Here is a 22,376-nt window from a genome sequence, read left to right as displayed (position 1 = left end):
AGAAGGAAATATAGAGATATACTAAGTTAAGTAGTGTACTTAAATCAATAGTAGCTAGCAGATCAGCACTTTCCTACTTTTTATAATTTACTTTGTTGTAAGTTTAGAATAGTCTAGGTTTCATATATGTCTATTAATGTGATGTGTACTAAATATTTACTTCTCTGTAACCTAATTTTTCAGACATATTATGTGAAAGAGAATTAGCTTTCCTAACTTGACATTTCTTGAACTACCTGTCTTTTCCATCCTCTCTCTGATAGCTAGCATTTTGGAAAATGCTCATTATATATTCTGTATGCTTAGCAATTAAATTAGATGTTAAAAGAAAAGTTATTTCTTTCAACTGAAAGATACTTTAGAAATCAACAATTTATGTATTAAGATAATGAAGTTTTGTTAATTTTTTTTATTGTGGATTGATTATGGCTTTTCATCCTTTCATTCAACTGTATATTTCTACTGGTATTTCCTTATAGTTTTTTTTAAGGGAAAAATGTATTACCTTACAGTTTGAAGGCAATGCATGCCATTGCGTGTATAAAGCAAAGTTAGTAATTACATCTTACGTGACAATGAATAGAAACCAAAAGATTATATTTTGTGAAAGCAGGTGACAATGAGCTTTCACCCGAAAGGGAACACTCCAATATGGCAATTGACCTCACCTCAAGCACACCCAATGGACAGCATGCCTCACCAAGTCACATGACAAGCAGTAAGTCTTCGTTTTATGATTTTTTTTTTTTCTATTTCTCCAGCAACAGACTTGAATTTGTTAGGTCTGTGGGTCCTCTCACATTGTGGTATAGCTACTGTTATAGATTTTGCTAAAGAAAGAACAACACAGATTTATTCCTGTTCATTCTAGTATTATAAAACATGAGCCTGCTTACTAGTCTGAACTATCCCAAGGTGGCATTTGGGAGCTGGTGCTTACCTGTATCAGGTAAGAAAGGTTAGAATTTGCTGGTTATTGTTTTGACTTGCCAGGTTTATGACTAGATTTTTTGTTGTTGTTGGGTAAAAAATGTGGAAACATCACTTCCAAAGGACTCTTCACAGTTAATAAATGAAATAATTTTATATTGCCTTGGTAGAAAGCTAAACTGTCAGTGATAAAATTATAGTGTTACTTGCTTTTAAAAAATGTGAAAGTTTTTTCTCCAAAGCATTGGAAGTGAAGTGTAATTGCAAATTTATAGAACTCATTTATATCCATTTCTCTAACAAGGTTGAAAGTCTTTTGTTCAGAGAAGAGCTGATAAAATTTGGAAAGATGTTTTGAATTTGTAGGAAAAGACAGTTTTGGCTACTATTTTTGATAAAGGGTCATTTACTGATATAATATACATTGTTTTTGTGTAATAAGATGCAACTTATGTGCTGTCAGTGACAGAAGACAAAATGCTTTTCTTAATTAGGAATATGGTTGCTTTTTTCTTAATTACAATGTTTTATCAGTTTAGTTATCAAGTGCAAGTGCTTTATTACTCTTACTCAAAAGTAATTTGAAATCTTGTTTTCTTTATACTTTTGATTTATATTTTATTCTTATATGTTATGGAAAGGACATTGGACTTACATGTAAATATAATTAAATTTACAAGTTTTCTGTTCTGCCGGTATATGAAGGAAAGGCATTTTCTTTCCTTTGTTTCCCCCCTGAAGATTTAGTAACTAAGAAAAATGAATCATCTACTTAATTGTGAGCATATTCAGAAATGTATTCTGACTATCCAGAGAGAGCAACTTTTTTTTTTTTACTTCTAACAGCTCTCGAAACTTTTAAGTTATTATAAAGCTACGAGCTTAGTAATTAGTAAAGACTAGTGAATTATAAGCAATTTATATAGAATACTATTGAATACATTTTGCAATTTATTAACTTTAAGTACTTTTAACTATTGACTTGATATTATGATTGAGTTATTTGAATTTGCTTTATTAAAAGTTATAGTTCTTTTAAGTAATGAGCATTTCCTAAGAAAATTTAATTCTAGAAGCAGTCCGTACAATTCCTTTATCATTTAGAAAGAAAAAACTAGTAAAGTTAGTGAGTGAATGTATACTAAATTATCATGCTAATCTCATAATGAATCTTTTGCATTCTTTTTTTTGCTAGTTGATTTGATAAAAAATATACTACGACTACAATTTAGGCAATAGAATTTTTACATTTCAATATACTCGTTATTTGGTGCAATGTTTTTATTTCTCAGATAGCTCACACAGTTTCCCAAAGAGTAAAAAGAGATGAATATGTAGTTTCTATTAGTTAGCTGTTGGCTTTAGAAACATTGCATGTATCGGGTAGGGAGTAACTGTTAATCAGAGACTCGACTGTCATCCCCTAGACACAACCACAGGAAAATGCTTGTCAATTGGTTAATTGGCTGCTTTATTTGTGAATTTGATTCTGATTTTTCAAGTACTTGCTTCAGAAAGGCAGTTCACTCATCTTTTTAAATAAACAGTGCAGAGTGTAGGCATGATCAATTTGAACAAATAAGAACTGTGCTTTTGACATTTGAGCTTTTCTCACCCAACAACAGTAAACTTATGTTTGGTAGAGAGTTTTTTAACTTACTAGCCTGTGGCAATTCCATGTTAGTACAGGTTTTGGCTAAGATGCACGTGTTTTCAGATTCTTTTCCAAAGAGTTGCAGGTTAAATATTTTGGCTCTCACTTCAGAGCTGTCTCTTGCATCCTTTATGTAGCCTCTATTTACAGTATCTAGGTTACCCACTTAGGTGTTAGATGGAGAAGATACCCATTTTTCCTCTCTGTTAGATCTAGGAGAATATCAGCATTTTAGATTGCCAAAGCAAATAGTGATAGAGAGGAACTCTTGTCTGTTAATTAGTACAAGAGACCTAGAATTGGTCACTCTGATGTTTTTCCGTGACTTGGAATAATTTTTGTGTGCATCTGGCCTGTCAAATCGCTTGTGTCTGAGATCACCGGTTTTCCTAAATCCCTTTACATGCATTGTTGACTTTGTTAAATGAAAAGGACTTATTTATTTTCTGCATTTTTTAATATCTTCAAATATACTTCCTGGAGGGTGGCTGCTTCCAAAAACAGAATTGCAATTTTGATTGAAAGTGTTAAAGCTAAAAGTAAATGTGAAAACCTTTAAGACAGTTTCTAGTAGCAGGAAGGAGAAGATGGGAATATATGTGTAAGGAGGAAAAAAAGTTATTTTTAAACAGTTAAAAAAATAAAATAAGTAAAATCTTTTTTTTTTTTTTTTTTTTTTAAATAAAACAGCTAATGCTCTGGCCAAAAAAGTATCAATAAGGCATGAGAGCTCACTTATTTTGACTTTAGGAAGGTGGTCAGTACTACTGTAAGGTCCCAACATTTGTTTGAGGTATTTGGTAACTCTTCTAAGATGAAGGGTCTCTGTGCAACTTGCTGCCAGCTATTGTATAAAAATAATGACAGCAGCTATCATTATTTGACAGTGCTAGAATAGAGCACTGGCGACTTGGGAGAAAACTAAAAATGTTATAGTGCCTGACAGTTTTTGGTTTTGAAATTTAGCATGTAAGATAAACTTAAGAAGAAGTAAGAGGTATTAGTGATTCTGACATTTTATAGTGACTACTTCCTATGGTTTCGAATGAATTTTCTTAGAGAACTTTAAACTTTTTCTTCTGGAATAAGGATCTCTTTGATAAGAAGATGGGCATTGTTGCCTGAGATCATTAGTGTACATATTGAGTCTGCTGACAATCTTCTGTGTCAGGGATGACAGTATATGCCTTGATGGCTATTGGAAATACAAAGTGTTAAGTGATTTTTAAAAATAGAATCTGGGAGTTAAGAATCTGAGACAGACATCTCAGACAGAACAATATAAAAATACTCCATATTGTATTTCGGCCCATCAGATGAAACTTACTTTGTGATTCCTTCTATTTCTTGGTTAGCTCATTTCCTATTCTTGCATAGTTGTTCAGTATTGGTTTCAGAGTGTTCTATACTGGCAGCTGACTATTTTGAAAATTGTTTAAAGTTCAAAATTTTTAAATTAATTTCATTTTTCTTACCTATTTTTTATAATGTTTATGTACAAATTTACTTTGCAAGTAGTTACTTAAATGGGTATGAAAATACATCATGATGCAAAATTTGTTTCTATTACTTTAAAGCTCTTAAGTGGATCAACTGTACAGTCAATGCTATTTATCAGTCTGATGACCAAGTGGCATGTATGGAATCGGTAGAAGTAGTAAGTCTAGTTTTACAAGGCTCTGACCAATAATCAGGTCAGGGAATCTAGTTTATTCTTTTCAGAGTACTTCACATTAATTTTTTTCTTAGCTAGTTTCCATTTTTGGAACCTAGTGAGGCAGAAGTATATTATGATTTCTATTTTTCATATGTGGAAATTGAGGCTTGAAGAAATCAATTTACCTCTTAGAGAACTTAGCAGAAAGATGAAGTTATCAGGATTGGGACATACAATTGTGACATTACCTTGTGGGTAAATTAGATAACTGCTATCTCTACAATGTCACCTTCTCAGGGTGTCTGCCGTGTCCACTACTGGCCCATATTTTTGTGACGAAAACAATATTTCAGAAATAGAAGAGTTATTATGAGGGTGGAGTGATATCAGCTAATCTTTTGCACTTTTTGAAATAGAGCTTATATTATGGGACTCACCAGCTTTCTGAGTTGTCTTCTGTAGCTTAGTTTGGCAGTCACCCTTGGTTGGATTGCTATAGGACACACCCTAATGTAACACCAGATGGGCTTGATGTAAAATCTTGTTCTGTTTTAAGTCACAGTACTTAGGTTTGTGTATATACCCAATGTTCTTATTTATTAGGGAATTAAATAAAAATAGTTCTGATTTAATTTCTTTACAGCTGTCAGAGATAAATGTCATAACTATGTACCAAAAGAGGAAAAAAAGGGAAAAAAAAGAAAGTAAAGGATGTATAGATTTGTTGGTAATTAACAGCAAAAGTGCTGTAATCTTTTCTTTGCACCTCATTCCACTCCTAACTCCCCATCCTGCTTAGTATTGAGAATTAAAGTCTGTTTTCAAAAAACAAAAAAACTTATGGCGGAAAGATTATCCTTATTATCTCTATCTTTGTTCAAAATCTGTCTTTCCCACTAGAAGTACTTTTTAAAAAAAAGGTAATATCATTGAATATGTTCTATTGAGAGTCTTCCTGTAAGCCGCAATGAATTTTCGTCTCTGGGTTCCGTGCTCTTCTCTCCTAACTTTTGATATATTGATATATTTTGAATATTTACATATTTTTATCACATTTGGAAATATCAATAGCAGGGTTCCAGTCCTAAAATGAGGTAGAATATGTTGTTTTTCTTCACTTTTTTTCCTTTTTATCCGTTTATGTTAAAAGTACTTATTGACCTGTTAGTATTTTCCTTTTGTGAATTAATTGAGACCCAATATATCTCTGTTTTGATATAGGTAAGGCACATTTAGGGACAGTTTCCTTTATTATAAATGTTATAATCACCACTGGAGTGAGAGAAGGAAGAGGGGCATCCTTTATTGAGTGCACTTAGTATATTAGATGCTTTACTTATTATTTCACTTTGTCTCCACATCAATTCTGTGAGGTAGGCATGTAATTACTCCATTTTATAATACTTAAAACTGAGGCTCAGAAGCAGTAGATTGTGAGTGGTTAAAAATACGGGCTTTGCAATTTTGCTGGCCTGGGTTAGAATTCCTATTTTGCTGTATGACCTTGGCCATGTCACTTCACATCTTTGAGCTCCAGTTTCCTTATCTGTAGTATAGGGATAAGCAATACTTACCTCAATGGGCTGTTGTGAGATTTCAATAAGGCAATATGTGCAAAATACTCAGCACAACTTCTGGCACATGCTAAGACTCAATAAATAATCACTGCTGCTATTACTCAGCAGTCAAGTTACTTTTTTATGGACCTATGAGTCATAAGAAAAAGGATTTGTTTTCAAATCCAAATCTATTTGAAATCTGGGTCTTTTGCTCTTTTCTGTTTATTGCACAGGTCCAGGGAAGAAAGATAGGGATTTCTGATAATTTTGGGTAAAAATTGAAGCAGGAACCCTCCATTATTTAAAGCATCTATGAAGATTTTGGTTAAGAAAGAAATAGAGTTTGTCGATATGTCAGAATTGGGGAGGGGGCTGGCGCTCGATGTTCCTGAGTATAGTTTTGTGGTTTTGATTATATGTAAAGCACATCACTGCATATTATTGGTGTTCCAGATATACCAGTCATTACAAATGACAAAAGAAAACAATTCTGGTGATAGAGTACCTATTCCTACAGAGAATCAATTCTTAGAGAGTCCTTATCTAAAATCTAACCTCATTTGATGCTTCTGGTGGTACCATAAATTCTCACTTGGTGATGTGATACCTAATAAAATTGTTGGTTTAATTGTTGATTGTGCACTTTGAGGGTAGTAGTTTAGGTGTTTTAAATTTGAAGTAGGCCTTAATGCAATTATTAGTTATAAGCATTTGACATTTTGCTGTTTAATTCTAGTTGATCAATGCAATAAATATTTGTGGGATACCTCATATGTACCAGGTATTGTAAGGTGAATCCAAAGGTGAATAAATAGTATAGAGTCCTTTTCCTCCAGGAACTCATACTCTAGTGAGACAGACAGACATTAAGTAGGGCATTTTACTGTAGTAAACTTAGTGTCTTGATTATTATGGGGGATGAGAGGTGACGCTCGTTTGGAAAGATTTTTTAGAGGGAGTGACTGCTTGAGCCAAGACTTATTAAATGAATAGGACTTAGGAGAGAAGTGGAAGGCCTTTTCAGTAAATAATGTATCCACAATAAGAGGTGAGAAATAGCATGCAATATTCTGGGAAATACAAGCAGATTGGTATTTCTAGACTGTAAAGTTGGAGTCTAGGAATTTGAGGCAAGGAATGATTTTGGAGAGTTAATCAAAGCAGGTTAATGGAACATCTTGTCTGAGAGGAAACTTGGCTTTTATTTTCATGGAAGTCAATGGTTTTAACAAAGTAGGTGACTTCAGTCTTTTGACTGACATGGATCAATTTGACTACAATGTGGGGAAAAAGATTGTGGATGGGGACCAGTCTATAGGCAGGTGCGTCTTTAACAGGCTGTTTCAATGATTGAGTGAGAAGTCATGCAAGCTAGTAGTAGTGGGATAAAAAAGAAGGAGAAGAATCTAGGTAATATTTAGCAGCTTAAAGTAGACAGTACTTGGGTAGTAGAATTAAGGAGAGAACAGAGTCAAGGATGACAGCCTCTAAATTACTGGATAGATGGTGGTAGGTTCTGTCAGTGGAGATAGCAAATACTGGAACAGGTTTCCTGGAAAAGATTTAGATTAGTTCAATTCTGGTTTGAAGCACCCATAGGGTTCAATTTGGGAGGGGAATAGCAATTAGGCACATGGATATAGACCGAAGTATGAATTTTCCTAATTAGAGAAAACTAATATTAGCCCATGTTTTGGTTGCTTTTCTGCCCATATTACTTTAACAGTAGTTTAATACCATATTTTGAAAACATTCATGTCTAAGTAATTCTCAGTATTTGATCAGTGGCCTTGTTTCCCCAATTGCCCCATTAAATCAAAATTCTATATTGAATTGCATGCGCATAGGCTTTAATAAACTCTTTGCTTAATGGAATCCTTTATGCTAGTCTCAGAAGTTGAATTAATTGATGTGATTGACTCACTGATTTTTAAACAAAAAGCTCTTCAGCATTTTGTGGTATATCTAATATCATAACTTCTATGTTTTTAAAAAAATCGTAAGACTAATGTATGCCGTATACTCCAGTGCCTCTACTCTAATGCTCTGTCTTTATTCTGCAACCTGTTTCTTTATAAATTAATATGCTCTTGAAAATATTGCATACTTGTTACAGGTTGTTAGCTAAATACTGGTCAGTCCTGCCACGTTAATAGATGAGGAATTTCATACTCCTCACCAGAGCCTTTTTGAAGACTTTGAGATAAATATGCAGATACAATATATATTATTTAAAAATGATTTTGTATATAATTTATTTTTAAAAAATATAATATCATACCCCTTGGGATGAGGTTACCTAGATGGGAACGTATAGCATAGATAATATGTTAGTTAATATACTTATTCTAAAATATTTATTATAGAATTCCATCTTAACAACGTAAGCACTGACTACCCAAGACACCATAGAATTCCAAATGAATGTTAATGCTAGAAACACTTCTTCTGAGATTTCCTGTATGTGGAGAGTCAGAACTCCCTAGAGAGATATTTTTCATCTTTCGATCATTGATCCAGCAAACACTTATTAAGCACTTACTGTGTATGATGCATTGCTGGTGCTGGGGCTCAAAAAAAGGCTTGGGGTGTTTTCTAGAGAAGGATGTTATCTTCAAGGGTCCAAATGAATTGATATTTTGTATGAGATCGTAATAATGCTTATTACATTTAGAAGTAAATGAGTGTGATGTGCTGTGACTTTATTATAGATTAATGAGCTGCTTATCACCTTTTACATCCAAGAGTTTTTCAAACGTGTATAAATTTGAGGATGTATAGTGAAACAGACAAAAGGGCAACCAGCCACTTAGATAGGTTCTCACAGGATAACATTTCCCCACAGAATTATTTATAATGCAGGATTTGACACTCATTCTTGCAAGTTCTGAAACTAGATTTGTGGCACACTTAGAGTGGATCTGTATCTCAAGGTTGACTGACATTAAAGAAGTTTACGAAATTGATATTTAAAATCAAAATGCCAGTTCATGTTTAGATATTGATTAAAACTAAAACACACACACACACACACACACACACACACACACACACACACGCATATCCAACCAACAAACATAGGAGCTAGATCACTCTAGTTGGCTTCACCAGATCATTTTGTTATTGTGAACTGACCTATATGGGTAATCAGTAAAGGTCATTTACTGAGCAAGGAATCTGAATAAAGGGAGGTAGTTATATAATTCAAATGTTTAATGGCATTAGACTAAGAGAGCCTAATATATTCAGCATCACAATAGAGATAGCATTGCTATTTGGATAATTATGGTGGAAATCCGTTGTCCAGTTCTTTCTCCTTTGAATGGACATGGATTTAGATTCCCTACGTCGATGTTCAACCAAAATACTTCAGAGAGTCGTTTTTTTTTTTTCCCCCTTGGCTTCCTAGGCTAAACCCCCCATATTCAGTCTTTAACCTATATTAATACATACAATCAGGTTACGACCAGTTCTTTCTGGCCTGGGATCCATTCATTTTCTTTAATGTGATTTATATTTCTGCTTTAATTTGTAAAATGTTGATTTTGTAGCCTAACTCAATGAAGACAATCTTGTAATGCCCATAAAGGATACTTCCTTCAGCTACTATTGCCATAAATTCAAACTTCCATTCACAGAACTCTCGATAGGTGATGTGGTCAGCAGTTTAAGAGTTCTTAATATCTATTTTAGATGAAGATGGAAAATAGCATTACCACCTGAGAAAGATCCTTAAGTTAGTTGTTGATATTAGAGGCACTTTCCAGTTTATAGGTCAGAAGGAAAAAAACACCAAACCAGTCTCTTGAAATTATTGAAGTGATCTGACCGCAGTAAATGAGATTTTATAGCAAACTGTTGTATTTCATGTTAGTTAGTGGGAAAGCTGTCTTAATTACTGAGTGTGAATTAAGTAACTTTTCAAAGCATATAGATTTATTTGGGGGCCATACATTGATTATAAAGAAATTAATCAGGTTTTCCAGACGTGATTCTTTGAGGAAAATGGTCATGCCTCTTCATCCCTAGCATAAGCATTGTATGCATTGTAGGAGCCCTGTAAATATTTGTTGAATGAAGGAACTACTTAAGATTAGCATATTACATATGTCTATTTAAATAATATGCTTCTGACCTACTTGAAAAAAAATTTGGAAACTTGATTTCTTAGTTGTTGAAATAATCCAAAATCCTAATTTACTTGTGATTTTTTCTGTTTGGGAATGTGTTATTTTTATAATGTCTCACTCTGAAAAAGATTTTGTAATGTTCAAATTGGTCCCAAAAGCTGATCTCTAAGGTTCTAAACAGCTTTTATGTTTTCTGATTCTATACAACCATGTTCAGTGGAATCCACATTAATGTTAATGTAGATGTTTCCATGATACTACCATCATCATCTTCATTACTACTATTAATATCTTGATATAGCACATTTAAGGTTACAGATTTAATTCCATACACTTGTAATTTTAAAGCCAGTTCTCTATCACTTATTTAAACTGTTTTTAGTAGCATATACAAGATGGAATGCTTCAATTAGCTTTTCTTATGCACTCCAGATATTTTGATGAGTGTATAATTAATCAGTGTGAAGTCACGTTCTAATGAATTAACATTCTGGGTGTCTACACTTTTGACGTTTTTGTCATTGCTCTCATTATCATTGAAGCTGTAGTTCTCCTTACACTTGTCTATGTCAGCTCTACCTACTTCTTACTAAGATATCAACATGCAGGGCTTGATCATATTTTGAAGTGGTAGGGTACTATGTTGCTCTGTTTTCAGTTGAATTAACAGTGAGAATTTCTGGTTGCGTTCTAAAGAGGCTTAATTTCTTCTACAAGTATATAAAACATTTTCTTTTATGGCCATTTTCATAAATGTCCTTGTTGTTTAAAAATATACATTTTAACAAGTAATATTTACATATGGAAATATCGGTCTTCTAATCAGACTTATGCCAATATGCTTATTATTCAGATGGTCTGAAGTAGATCACTTTGTTTTCAACACATCTGTTGCTTTTTAGACTGAAAAGTGGCATTTCTATAGTTTTTAGGGCTGAGGATGTGTGTTTAATTCCTGATTGTAAAAGATCTGTCTATTTCTGTTGGAAATGTTTGCTCAGATCACCCATATGTCATCTAAAGCTTGAAAACTGAGCTATTCAATAATTTTTAGGTACTAAAAATAGGCGGTACCTAAACATTTCTGTGTACTGCTTTAAAATGACTTACACCTTAAAAACACTGACTCGAATGTAGTATTTGGAAATATAAAATGACTTCTATTACATTATTACATTTTTGAAAACTACTTGAAAGCAGCAATAGATTGTGACTGGACATAACTTAGAACTATGAAAGTAAGTATAAGATTTTTCTGTAAGTCTGCTGTTTGTAAGTTCTCAAAGCATGAATTTACACACTGCCATCTGTCTGAATTATGACACATTAATGACCTAATGATAGTTTTAGGTTTAATTTTTTTTGGAACTAAAAACAAACAAAAAGAAACACCCCCGTACTGCAACAAAACACAGTTTAAAATAAATTATTTTTACATAAATAATCGCAGTAATGCTGTTTGCATAAATTTTGGGGGATACATTTGCATAGTTTTAGTTGGTCTTGCATTTTGAGTATAATACTTGTAATAAATTTGAAAAGATTTTTTTTTTCAGCCAGAGAAGCTATAGTTAACTAGACAATTGATTTCATACAACTCTATGTATGTGATAATGCCATTTATGTTTTTAAAAGCATATGTGTGCATGTGTATGCATGTGAATGTGTGAAAGCAAAGAATAAGAACAAGAAGGAAACATCAAAACTTGATATAGTTTATTTTGGAATATAGGAGGGTAAACAGGTTATTTTATATTTTATTCTAAATAGTTCTACATTCTTTAAGTCTCTTACAAAAAATAAATTCATATGTTATTTGTGTAATTTAAAGAAAAGACAAATTAATTCACTCAGCCATCATCTAAAAGAAAGTGTGGAGCCAGAAAACTGATAGTGGCTCTGATTACATCCGTTTAACTTTGAAATTTCAGTGAAATTATAGACTCATAAAAATGATCAGCTGTCATCAATGATAAATACTGAAATCGGGCATTTTCATGTACAAATGCTATCTTCAGATTTATTGAATACTATCTTACTATAGATTTACTCAAAATGTAAGGTATTTTCTTTTTCTTTCTTTCTTTCTTTTTTTTTTTTTTGAGACAGTGTCTTGCTCTGTCACCCAGGCTGGAGTGCAGTGACGTGATCTTGGCTCACTGCAACCCCTGCCTCCCAGGTTCAAGTGAATCTCGTGCCTCAGTCTCCTGAGTAACTGGGATTACAGGCGCCCATCACCATGTGCAGCTAATTTTTAAAAATTTTTTTAGTATAGACAGGGTTTCACCAAGTTGGTCAGACTGGTCTCAAACTCTTGACCTTGGGCTATCCACCTGCCTCAGCCTCCCAAAGTGCTGGGATTACAGGTGTGAGCCACTGCGCCCAGCTCTTTCTTTTCTTTTTTCTTTTTTTTTTTGAAATGGAGTCTCTCTCCGTCGCCCAGGCTGGAGTGCAGTGGCGTGATCTGGCTCACTGCAACCTCCGCCTCCCGGTTTCAAGCAATCCTCCTGTCTCAGCCTCCTGAGTAGCCGGGATTACAGGCGCACCACCATGCCCGGCTAATTTTTTTTTTTTTTAATGCACTGCACCCGGCATACTTTACTTTTCTTTTCGTTTCGTTTTGTTTCTCTTATCTTCTCTTTTCTTCTCTCTCTTTTCTTTCTCTTTCTCCTCTTCTTTCCTTTTTTCCTTTTTCTTTCCTTTTCCTTTCCTGAGATGGGGTTTTGTTCTGTTGTTCAGGCTGGAGTGCAGTGTCACAATTATAGCTCAGTGCAGCCTGGAACTCCTGGGTTCAAGCAATCTTCTCAAGTATCTGGGGCTACAGGTGCATGCCACCATGCCCAGCTAATTTTTAATACTTTTTTTAAGAGTCAGGGTTTCACTCTCTCATTGTGTTGTCCAGGCTGATCTTGAACTCTTGGCCTCAAGTGATCCTCCAGCTTCAGCCTCCTGAGTAGCTGAGTTTACAGGTGTGAGCCACCACACTTGGCTAGGTTGTTTCCAGTGGACTTTCCAAATGTTACATACTCTGAGTTGTTTTATGAGTAGTATTCATTCCTAGCATGAAATGTCATACACTAAATAATGTACATATAAATATTAAAATGACATATCAATATTAAGGAAACATTGTGGCATCTGATGGCAAAAGAAATCTGAGTAGAATGAGTTAAAACATAGAATTTCAATTCTATCTTGTATGCAACAAACAAGTTTACTTTTAAAAAAGAGCCTTAGTCTGTTTTTCTTATTCATCAATTTAAAATTCCATTGAATGTTGCTAATTTTTTACATTAAAACTATTAAAGAGAAACTATTTTTAGCAAGACAACTCTGGTATGTTGCTAATGGAGGTAGAACCTGTGAAGATAACTTAAGGCCTATAAAAGAAAGAGCAGAGCTGTGAAGTATAGAGAGCATAGAAGAAAGCTGGAGCCAGAAGAAAGAAAACATAACAGATTCAAAAGTGGAGGACAAGCCACAGACTCCACTTGAGTTAGTAGATCTCCTGGAGAGAGCAATAGAGTAAATGAAAATTAGCATCTTTTCCTCCCCTTTTTCTTTCTTCACAAAGAAATAAATAAAGATAAATCAGAATTTATAAGTGAATCAAGGAAGCTGCCTGCTTAAGCGATGAGGAATGTGGCAATAAGATTAGAATGGTTTCTGGTAGAAGCTAAATGAATAAGCATTTAGATTCAGTAGAAAGAAGCATACTTCTTCAGATATTTGAAAGCCAGGGAATTGGAGATGGGGGTAGATTGGTTAAAAGAACTGTGTCCTAAGGGATTGATTCTAGAACAATTAGCCAATTAAAGCAGGATAAAAGTTAGTGGTGCCTGGTTATTAAGTTATATTAGTTATAAACCAGTGCTATTACCAGTGGCCATCTTGGACTAATCTAGTGCTTTTATCTTTTGCAAAAATGACTGTGTACTATACTGTGTGTGTGAGAGATACCCTAACTGGTCATATTCCTGAATTATCATGGATGCTGTAAACTTTGATCTTGCCCCTCAGTTGTCTTTTTACTTTAGTGGGAAAGGAGATTGGTAGGGGGTTAGGGAGACTGCAAGGCTGCCAGAAAGAACTTTCTCTGCCTTTTTTTCCCCTTCTTGGGAGGTGGCAATGAAGAAGGAACTTGATATTGAGCAGATGAGATGGGGTTTTGCATCCAGTTTTTGTCCTCTGATCTCTGGTTTTTCCATTTTCCTCTTGAAGTGTCTAAGACACAGGCACTGAGGGTTCCAGAAGACTTTCTTGAGATCATACTCTGTTAGAGATTTAGAAGGCTCAGGTTGGCTTTTACCCATTGAGACATTTTTTAAAAATTAATCTGTTTTAGTACTGTGGTAAAAATTTATCAGATGTGAGATAAACTTTACATGTGTATCATTGTTGAAGAAAAGGTTTACTAAGCCCATAAATAATAATAACAATAATAAAAAGATCAGGGTATATATTTAACTTGCTTAAAAAAAACAAATTTTAAGTCTATTAAGAATACCATTTTATTTGTAAGGTACTTTTTTCAAAACGCTTTGACATCTAGCATAGTATGTGCTGATCAAAACTTGAGCTTAACATTTATGCAACCAGTGTCAGAGGAATCTACTCTTTTTGATAGCACTTAGCATTTTATTACTGGAAAATAGTAAACATTTATTTATTTATTTATTTATTTTGAGATGGAGTCTGTCTTTGTCACCCAGGCTGGAGTGCGGTGGCACGATCTTGGCTCCACTGCAACATCTGCCTCCCGAGTAGCTGAGATGACAGGCACCTGCCACCATACCCAGCAAATTTTTGTGTTTTTAGTAGAGACTGGGTTTTACCATGTTGGTCAGGCTAGTCTTGAACTTCTGACCTCAAGTAATCTGCCTACCTCAGCCTCCCAAAGTGCTGGGATCACAGGCGTGAGCCACCGCGCCTGGTCAATAAACATGTTTTTAAAAATTACAGAATTGAGCAAGTTTTCCTGTTTCTCTCCCTCTGTGGTATATAAAGAAGTGGGACCTAATATATGTCAAATATGTGGCCCCTAGACAGATATTTCATCTCTTGGAATCTCAGTTTTATTTGTAAAAAGGGGGTATTGCTCTCTGTCAGAGGAGTGGTAAGCGTTAGAGACAATATATTTAAAGCTTCCAGAACAGTGACTGGCTCATGGTAAGTTAGCCAGAATGATAGCTCCTATTTTATTGTTAGATAAAAGAGTATGAGAAAAAAGTTGAATTACATAATAACTAAGAGACAGATCCCACAAACATGTATCAAATAGTCTTCTAGGAAGGACATGCTTTTAGTCTGCTTTTAATCAACAATAATTTTAAAAATTAGTCCAAACCATTGCATGGAACACAATATATCTGGATCGCTTCCTGAATATTTCTGCTTTTCATCTGTTTGAGTGCTGTCAGGTAGACAGACTCAGAGTTCTTGTTTGAAAAGAAATGTGTATGCAATATGAGACTATTAATTCTGTTGTATTCAAATCAATTACTGAAGAAATAAAAGTAAAATTACCTAATTAAAGTGAATCACACATAAACCTACTCTGTTTGTGAGGGGTATAATTGAAATGGTAATTAAGTGGTAGTAATGCATTTCATTTGAGGATGGCAATTCAGAAGATGTGTTTGCTGGCAGTTCTTGGCTGCATGGTGTACCTCCCTAGATGACCTTGTCCAGAGTCAGTTTTTAGGATGGACTTATTTACTTGTATACTAGATGTGTTGGCGAATGAACTCCTAGTATAGCTCTGAAATTTTATGAATTTCCATACTTATGTTGCTATATGTTATATTAAATTCATGTCTCTATTGCATATCTGGAATTCTCAGAACCACATATACATACCCCAGCAGTGTTTTTTCTTTCCTCTTCTCTTGTGTAGAATCAAGGATAAAACAGAATATTCAGTTTAAAAGGATTTCACATTAGAGTATACATAAACAGACATTTTCATGAGTGAACTTTCACCTTTTTGGGGTCAGAGTTACTATTGTCATAGGCATAGGACAGTCGATCCCTAATTCCATATGATATATATATATATTTAATCCAAGAGTCCCTTCTCTAAAAGTTTGGATGCCTTTATCACTTCCTATCCTTTTTATCATTACTTAATTTCTTGAGTACATCTTATCTCCTCTGTGTAACTGGAAACTCCTTGAGGGCAGGGAAAATGCCTTTGTAATCTCTGCAGCCTGAGGGTAGCAGACAGAATATGACTTTTAGCACCTAACCAACTGGGATAGTATCTTGCCTGTGCTGTGTTTTAGTTTCCATGACCTCATTTGCAAAATAGGGAGAGTTAGTGCTTGTCTCTTGGAGTTGTTATGAGGGTTAATAAACTTAGTAAAGCTTTTATCACAGGGCCTCATACATTTTAAGAAATAATTTAAGAAATACTCATTTATCTTTTCCACAGAAGCTAACACAGTGCCTTGTACATAGTAGTCTCTCAATTAAGAAGATTGGCTGTTTATTTTAAAATATATTATGAGTTAATATCCCTATGTGTTGGTTATCTGATTGACTGAATGCATTAGAGACATCTCTCAGTTATTCCAGGCGTTATTATTCAGATTAACCCCATAGGTTACTTTAGTTATGCTATCTGTGTTGAGGATACCAGAGACCAAATCACTCAGCTAGTCTTACCCAGAAGGCAGTTTTAAAATAAATGTACTAACGTTGGCTCTAGCATAGACAACTTTTAACTCTCTTCTCAACACTCATTCAAGCAAAGTACTACATTGAACTAAAAGCTTCTCAAGTACATGGCTTCAAAATCTTCACGTGGCTTCAAAATATACATCTTTTCAGTGTCACTCTAGATTTAGAGATAGATTTTATAAAACACTTTAAGGTATACCTAGAGAATCTTGAAATGTGTATACAAACAGGTCAGAGGTATTATTGGAAAATCTGAAAGATACAATTTAAAAGTTATTGTTACTATTATTATTTTGAGTCATGAATATTTCTGATCTTCATGATCCAAATCTTTCAAGTCATAAATCACTCATTTAGTAGATATACATGAAAATGGCATGTAATTCTAATGTTGTTTTCAATAAACTTTTATCCAGTAGCTAAATCCCAAAGATCATTTAGAATCCTGTGAATCAAATGACTCTTCCTTAAAACTGTTAAGACAGTTCTGTTTATGCCAGATTTTGAGCCAGACCTCCATTTTCTTAGAGCAGTTGTGATAATCATCACATTTGTCTGTGATTATTGTAACAGTACCTGGGTTCATATACACAGTGTTTACAAAAGACATTTCCCCCAGTTTTATCCCAACATTTACATTCCCCCTCAGTTTAATTCTTACTAGAAATATTTGCTTAAATATGTCCAAGCAATTTGTTACATGAGCAATCATTATCTAGTTTTGCAAGCATTTGTTTGTGATCATTCCTATAGCTGCAAGAAATAAGCCAGTATATTTAATAACTTGAAGAATACCATGTATTCTCTTTGTTTACATTGTAACAGATCATCTTCTTAAGAAGTAGTCTTTTATTGTCTTTCACTGTTTTTTTTTTTTTCCCCTTTAACATTACAACAAAACTTTGTGTTATTTGGAAGCTCATGAAATATAATTTGCTTGGCATACGCTTCTGTGAATTAAGACCATAATATCTAACTGGCATATATATGAAAGCAGTGTACTTAATCCGAACTGAACTGAAAATTCAAGCTTGTATCTATATATTTTTAGTAGCAATTTAATGATAATCAAGTCATATACATTTATGTGCCAAAAAGAACTTTTTGTGGTAATCAATCTGTAATTTTCTGTTTGACGTTCTTTTCCTTTGAATTACTGTAAAACACTTTCAGCTACTAGTAAGATTATTTTAAATCACAATTAAAATTGATTTTTCCCTACTTGGGTGGGTCTTAAGGTTGGTGGGGAACTTCAGTGCTTCCCCACTGCTTCCTTTTCAAGTGTGAAGTTTATGAATATTTTGGATCTTACTGTGTTCTCAGGATCACATCTCTAGGTAGGCACAGCTTTGGTGATTAATGTCTATTAATTGTGTTTATCAGTTTATAACAAAGCATTTATTGCTCTAAAATGCTCTCATGCTTTGGTATTTTGACTTCTTTCCTGCCTGTCAGAGACCCTAGCTTAGTGATTAGTATTTGTTTCTGAGTTTCTATTTTTACCACATGTTTTTATTTTCTAGATTACTGACTATTGAGGTAAAGGAAATGATCCAGTTAGAGGATATCAGAAAACTAGAAACTTTTGATAGAACAGTAAGATCTAGTGTCCCTCTCTAAAGAGAAGAAATAGAGAAGGTGTGGCTTCATTAGAAGTCTCAATAGAAGCTATTGATTATAATCAATAGCTGCCAATTATTCAGTGATCAGAAAACATCTGGTACTCACCTTCATCCGTTTGCAGCCCGCATATCTCTATGTACAGGTCCTCTTCTCTCTCACAGTTTATTTATTTAGATACTAGAGATGCTTTGATGACTTTCAACTCTGCATCTAGCACTGTTTCTTTCCTCAAAGGAAATCCCACATCCAGTCTATCCGAAATCCTTGGCTCCGCTTCTGAAATACATCCTGAATTTAAACAATTCTCACCAGGCCCGCTACTGTAACTTTAGTCTATCATCATTTCCTAGTACCTTAAGCCTAAAATGTTGCAACAGTTTAACCAGTCTTCCTGCCTCCATTCTTGCTTCTCTATAGTTTGTTTTCCACACAATAGACAGAGCCTGACTTTCTAAAACCCAAATCAGATTATAACAATTCATTGCTTTAAACACAAAAGCTTTCCATTGAAACTAGAATACAACTGAAATTCCTTTCCAAAGTCTGTAAGTTCCTAAAGGCTGTGGCCCTGCCTCCATCTCTGACTTCCTCTTCTCTATTCTTTCCCTGTTCACTGAACTTTTAATACTTCTTCCCTTTTTCTTTTCCCGGACATGGCAAGTTCATTCCCGCCTAAGGACCTTTGTACTTGCTGTTTCTTTGGTTTGGGACAGGTTTTCTTCCTGGTTTTGCATGAAAGCCTCCTTCTTTTCTTATTTCCATTTAACTGTCGCCTCCTTGGCGAGGCTTTGCCTGAGCATCCTAGATAAATAAGCCCCTCTCCAGGCGTTCTGTGACATTATCCTGTCTTATTTTCTTTATTATACTTAATAGTATCTGAATTTATTTAATTTATGTATTTATCTCTTCTCCCAACACACATTTGAGGAATATTTGGCTTGTTCATTCATGTAATAGGGCCAGGAATGTAGTAGACAATAAATGTGGACTCACAAATGAACTGATTTCTTGTTCTTTCCCTTCCATAAATAGAATTCTCTGTGTGTGTCTGTAAAGCCAATAAAGTATTTTACACTGTAGCATTCATTCTAAACCCTCTATTTTAGAAATCTGTACATTGAGGTGAAAGTCACGTGGGGAGAGAGTAGTACAACAACATTTAAAAAACCTTATCTTGGCTGGGTACCGTGACTCACGACTGTTATCCCAGCACTTTGGTAGGCTGAGACGGGTAGATCACCTGAGGTCAGAAGTTTGAGACCAGCCTGACCAAAATGGTGAAACCCTGTCTCTACTAAAAATACAGAAAAAAAAAAAAAAAAAAAAAAAAATTAGTGGGGTGTGGTGGCCTGCACCTGTAATCCCAGCTACTCTGGAGGCTGAGGCAGAATAGTTTGAACTTGGGAGGCGGAGGTTGCAGTGAGCTGAGATCACACCACTGCACTCCATCCTGGGTGACAGAGCGAGACTCTGTCTCAACAGCAACAACAACAACAACAACAACAACAACAACACCTTATCTTCTGGCTCTTGGCTTGGTGTTCTTTGCTTTACATGATACACTCTTATGTTTTGGGGTGAGGCCCTGTAGAAGTAGTTAAGAATACTGACTTTCATATTACATAGACCTGCTTTGGAGTCCTGGTTGTGCACCCTACTTTTGGGTTAAGCCATAAGGGATTACTGATACTCCATTGTTTTTCAACCTAATAGCTATGTGACCTTAGGAATCTTCCTTAGATTTCCTAAATTTAGTTCCTTCAGCTGTAAAATTGTATAATAATAATACTTGCCTTAAGGTTTGAAGAAATAAATGCAACAATTGCATAGAGCACTTAGCTCATTTTTTGGCACATTTGCTGTTGTCATTTATAGACTGCAAATATTTGCATATAGCTTTTTAGTATGTATTAGATAAGGCTTCTAGGGTTTGAAAATTAATGAATACCAACCCCATTCTAAAGTTACCACTAGCATTCTAGGAAATACTTTTTTTTTTGCCTTGTTTTAAGATTTAGAATATCTTTTTTTATTAAACAGACAAACAAAACAAGTTTGCATCCTCACATTTTACCATCTCACAAATTTATTGTGGTATTTCACAAATCTATTTTATTTTATAATGGTAACTTTATTTAGCTTTTTCTATTTGCTTTTATATTATACTTAATAGTATTTTAATTATTATGGTTGATCATCATGGTAATTTAATAGCCTCTTAGGAAGGGGAATGCTTTATAAAAACAATCAAATCTCATTTCTTTAGTTCCTAGGATATTTTGGAAATACATGTATTCTTAAGTTAGTTAATTGAGTGGAAAAATTGCATGTTATAATTCTTTAGAAAAGAATGTTGACATATCTAACCAAAAACTTTGATGATAGATTAGGACCTAAAGAGAAAATGCAAACAAGTGTGTTATTGATTTCAAATTACTTTTATTTGGGCTGGATTAGCTATCTTTATGCTAGGACTATTTGTGTGTAATATAGCTCAAATAAGGTGTTCAGAATGGAATTAACTATCTGGAAGGAAGTGGTGTTATTAACACTACTACAGCTGGAAAATATGACAATTACAAACTTAATTGATCAATACTATTTCACATCATTATTCAATGATTAAGGACCGCTAGGCGAAACTGACATAATGGGGTTATCTTTTTGGAAAATAGTATCTTAGTTGTATTGGTATTCCACTGGATATTTAGTAAAAATGCTATTTACTGAGAACATCCTTAGGATTTAGAAAGAGAACTATGTAATTTTATAGTTACAGAGATTCTGGTGCTGATTTGGGAAGAGGTTTGAAATTAGGATGTAAAGTCAGAATAGCATGACCTCAACTAATGTACTGTTTGCCCTTGACCCCTTCTCCACAACCTGCCACTAATGAAAGGTCTTTGATAAGTGTAACTGCCTTATACCCATTTTATTTACAGTTTTCAAAGCTAATGAATAATAAGAAAAGTCCACCAGGACCTGATTGTTTACCTCTCTAATAGCGATTTACAAATGGTGTATGCTGTGGCTGTTACAAACCATGTCCTATAATAGCATTTGATGTAAGTAGCTGCTCACCATTCTGTATTGTGGTTGGAGCTGGAGAAGTAGAAAATTGGTCATTTCCCGGCAGATAGCAGTAAGTTTCAATTCAGTCAGAATGCTGTATGGGCTGTGATAGGTTTATAATTATTACCCAAAGATTGATGGTTTTTTGGTGAGTGTAAATTTGTGCAGCAGTAATCCATTAAGAAATCAATAATCATTCCATTCTGATGTGTAGTTCTTATTCACTGTTATAAATGTGTACCATGAGCTGAAACCAATGTGTTTGCTTTGTTTTTTGAAATTGTAGTTGACAGTATTGGAAATGAGGAAACTATTATAATATTTTTTTCTTCAGTCAAATTTTTCTTTGTGTTCCCTTGTACCATATGACATACCTGTTGCAAGTCTGCATATTTTCTTTAAAAATTTTTTTTTAGAACTATTTCTATCTCCTTTTTACCATCATTTACTTTGTTGTTTAATAATTACAAATTATTTATAAGCTTAAAGTAAAGTACCTCAGTGTTTCTTTCTCTAGTCTCAAGGTGATTTATTACCAACTCTATAGGGTCAGGAAAGTAGGAAATTCTTCCCTTGTAAATACAATTTTAACCTTAAAACTATAATCTCATAAAAAAACAAATCTAATGTTTATTTATTACTGGCACCTGCTAGAATGCCCTTGTGGAAGTTAGGATTAAGGCAGCATTGACCCTCCTCTCAAAGGAGCTTAGATTTTAGAGAAAGAAAGGCAGAAATCAACACACATAACATAAGGATGTGAAGAAATGGGAAAAGTGGTAGGGGAAATGTCAACCCTGAAACCATCCATTACGTAAGTTCCGAACTGGAACTTTGGTGTTATGGCATGATAGTGCTAGGGATGATGGGGTGTGGGTGGTAAACTTCATGCCACAGGGGATGTGGCCAGCATTACAAAATTCTGACATAGTGTGGGGCTAAAGAGCAGTCTAAATAGAGATTCTAGATAAAAATGATATAGGAGCATAGTATAAAGTTAAAACAGTAGAGAAAGATGTAAAATGAAAAAAGCTCCACCACTCAAGTAACCTTAGTCCTCAGTTTCCTGT

General features: G+C 34.3%; 1 protein-coding gene across 13 annotated transcripts in view; it reads left to right on the top strand.

Annotated features, from left to right (window-relative positions):
* Nucleotides 1-22,376, top strand: part of LOC105481149 (IKAROS family zinc finger 2) — a 151,227-nt gene that overhangs the window by 4,157 nt on the left and 124,694 nt on the right. For 11 of the 13 annotated variants that reach the window (XM_011740494.2, XM_071073326.1, XM_011740491.3 and 8 more), the window contains one exon: nt 614-718. In XM_011740494.2, coding sequence (XP_011738796.2) covers nt 614-718 — 105 coding nt within the window. The other 2 variants (XM_011740496.2, XM_011740498.2) reach the window with 2 other exon arrangements.

Source organism: Macaca nemestrina, chromosome 11 (assembly GCF_043159975.1).
Source record: "Macaca nemestrina isolate mMacNem1 chromosome 11, mMacNem.hap1, whole genome shotgun sequence".
Lineage (NCBI taxonomy): Eukaryota > Metazoa > Chordata > Mammalia > Primates > Cercopithecidae > Macaca > Macaca nemestrina.
Note: the sequence above shows the minus strand (reverse complement) of the source record. Positions and strands in the feature narration are given on the sequence as shown.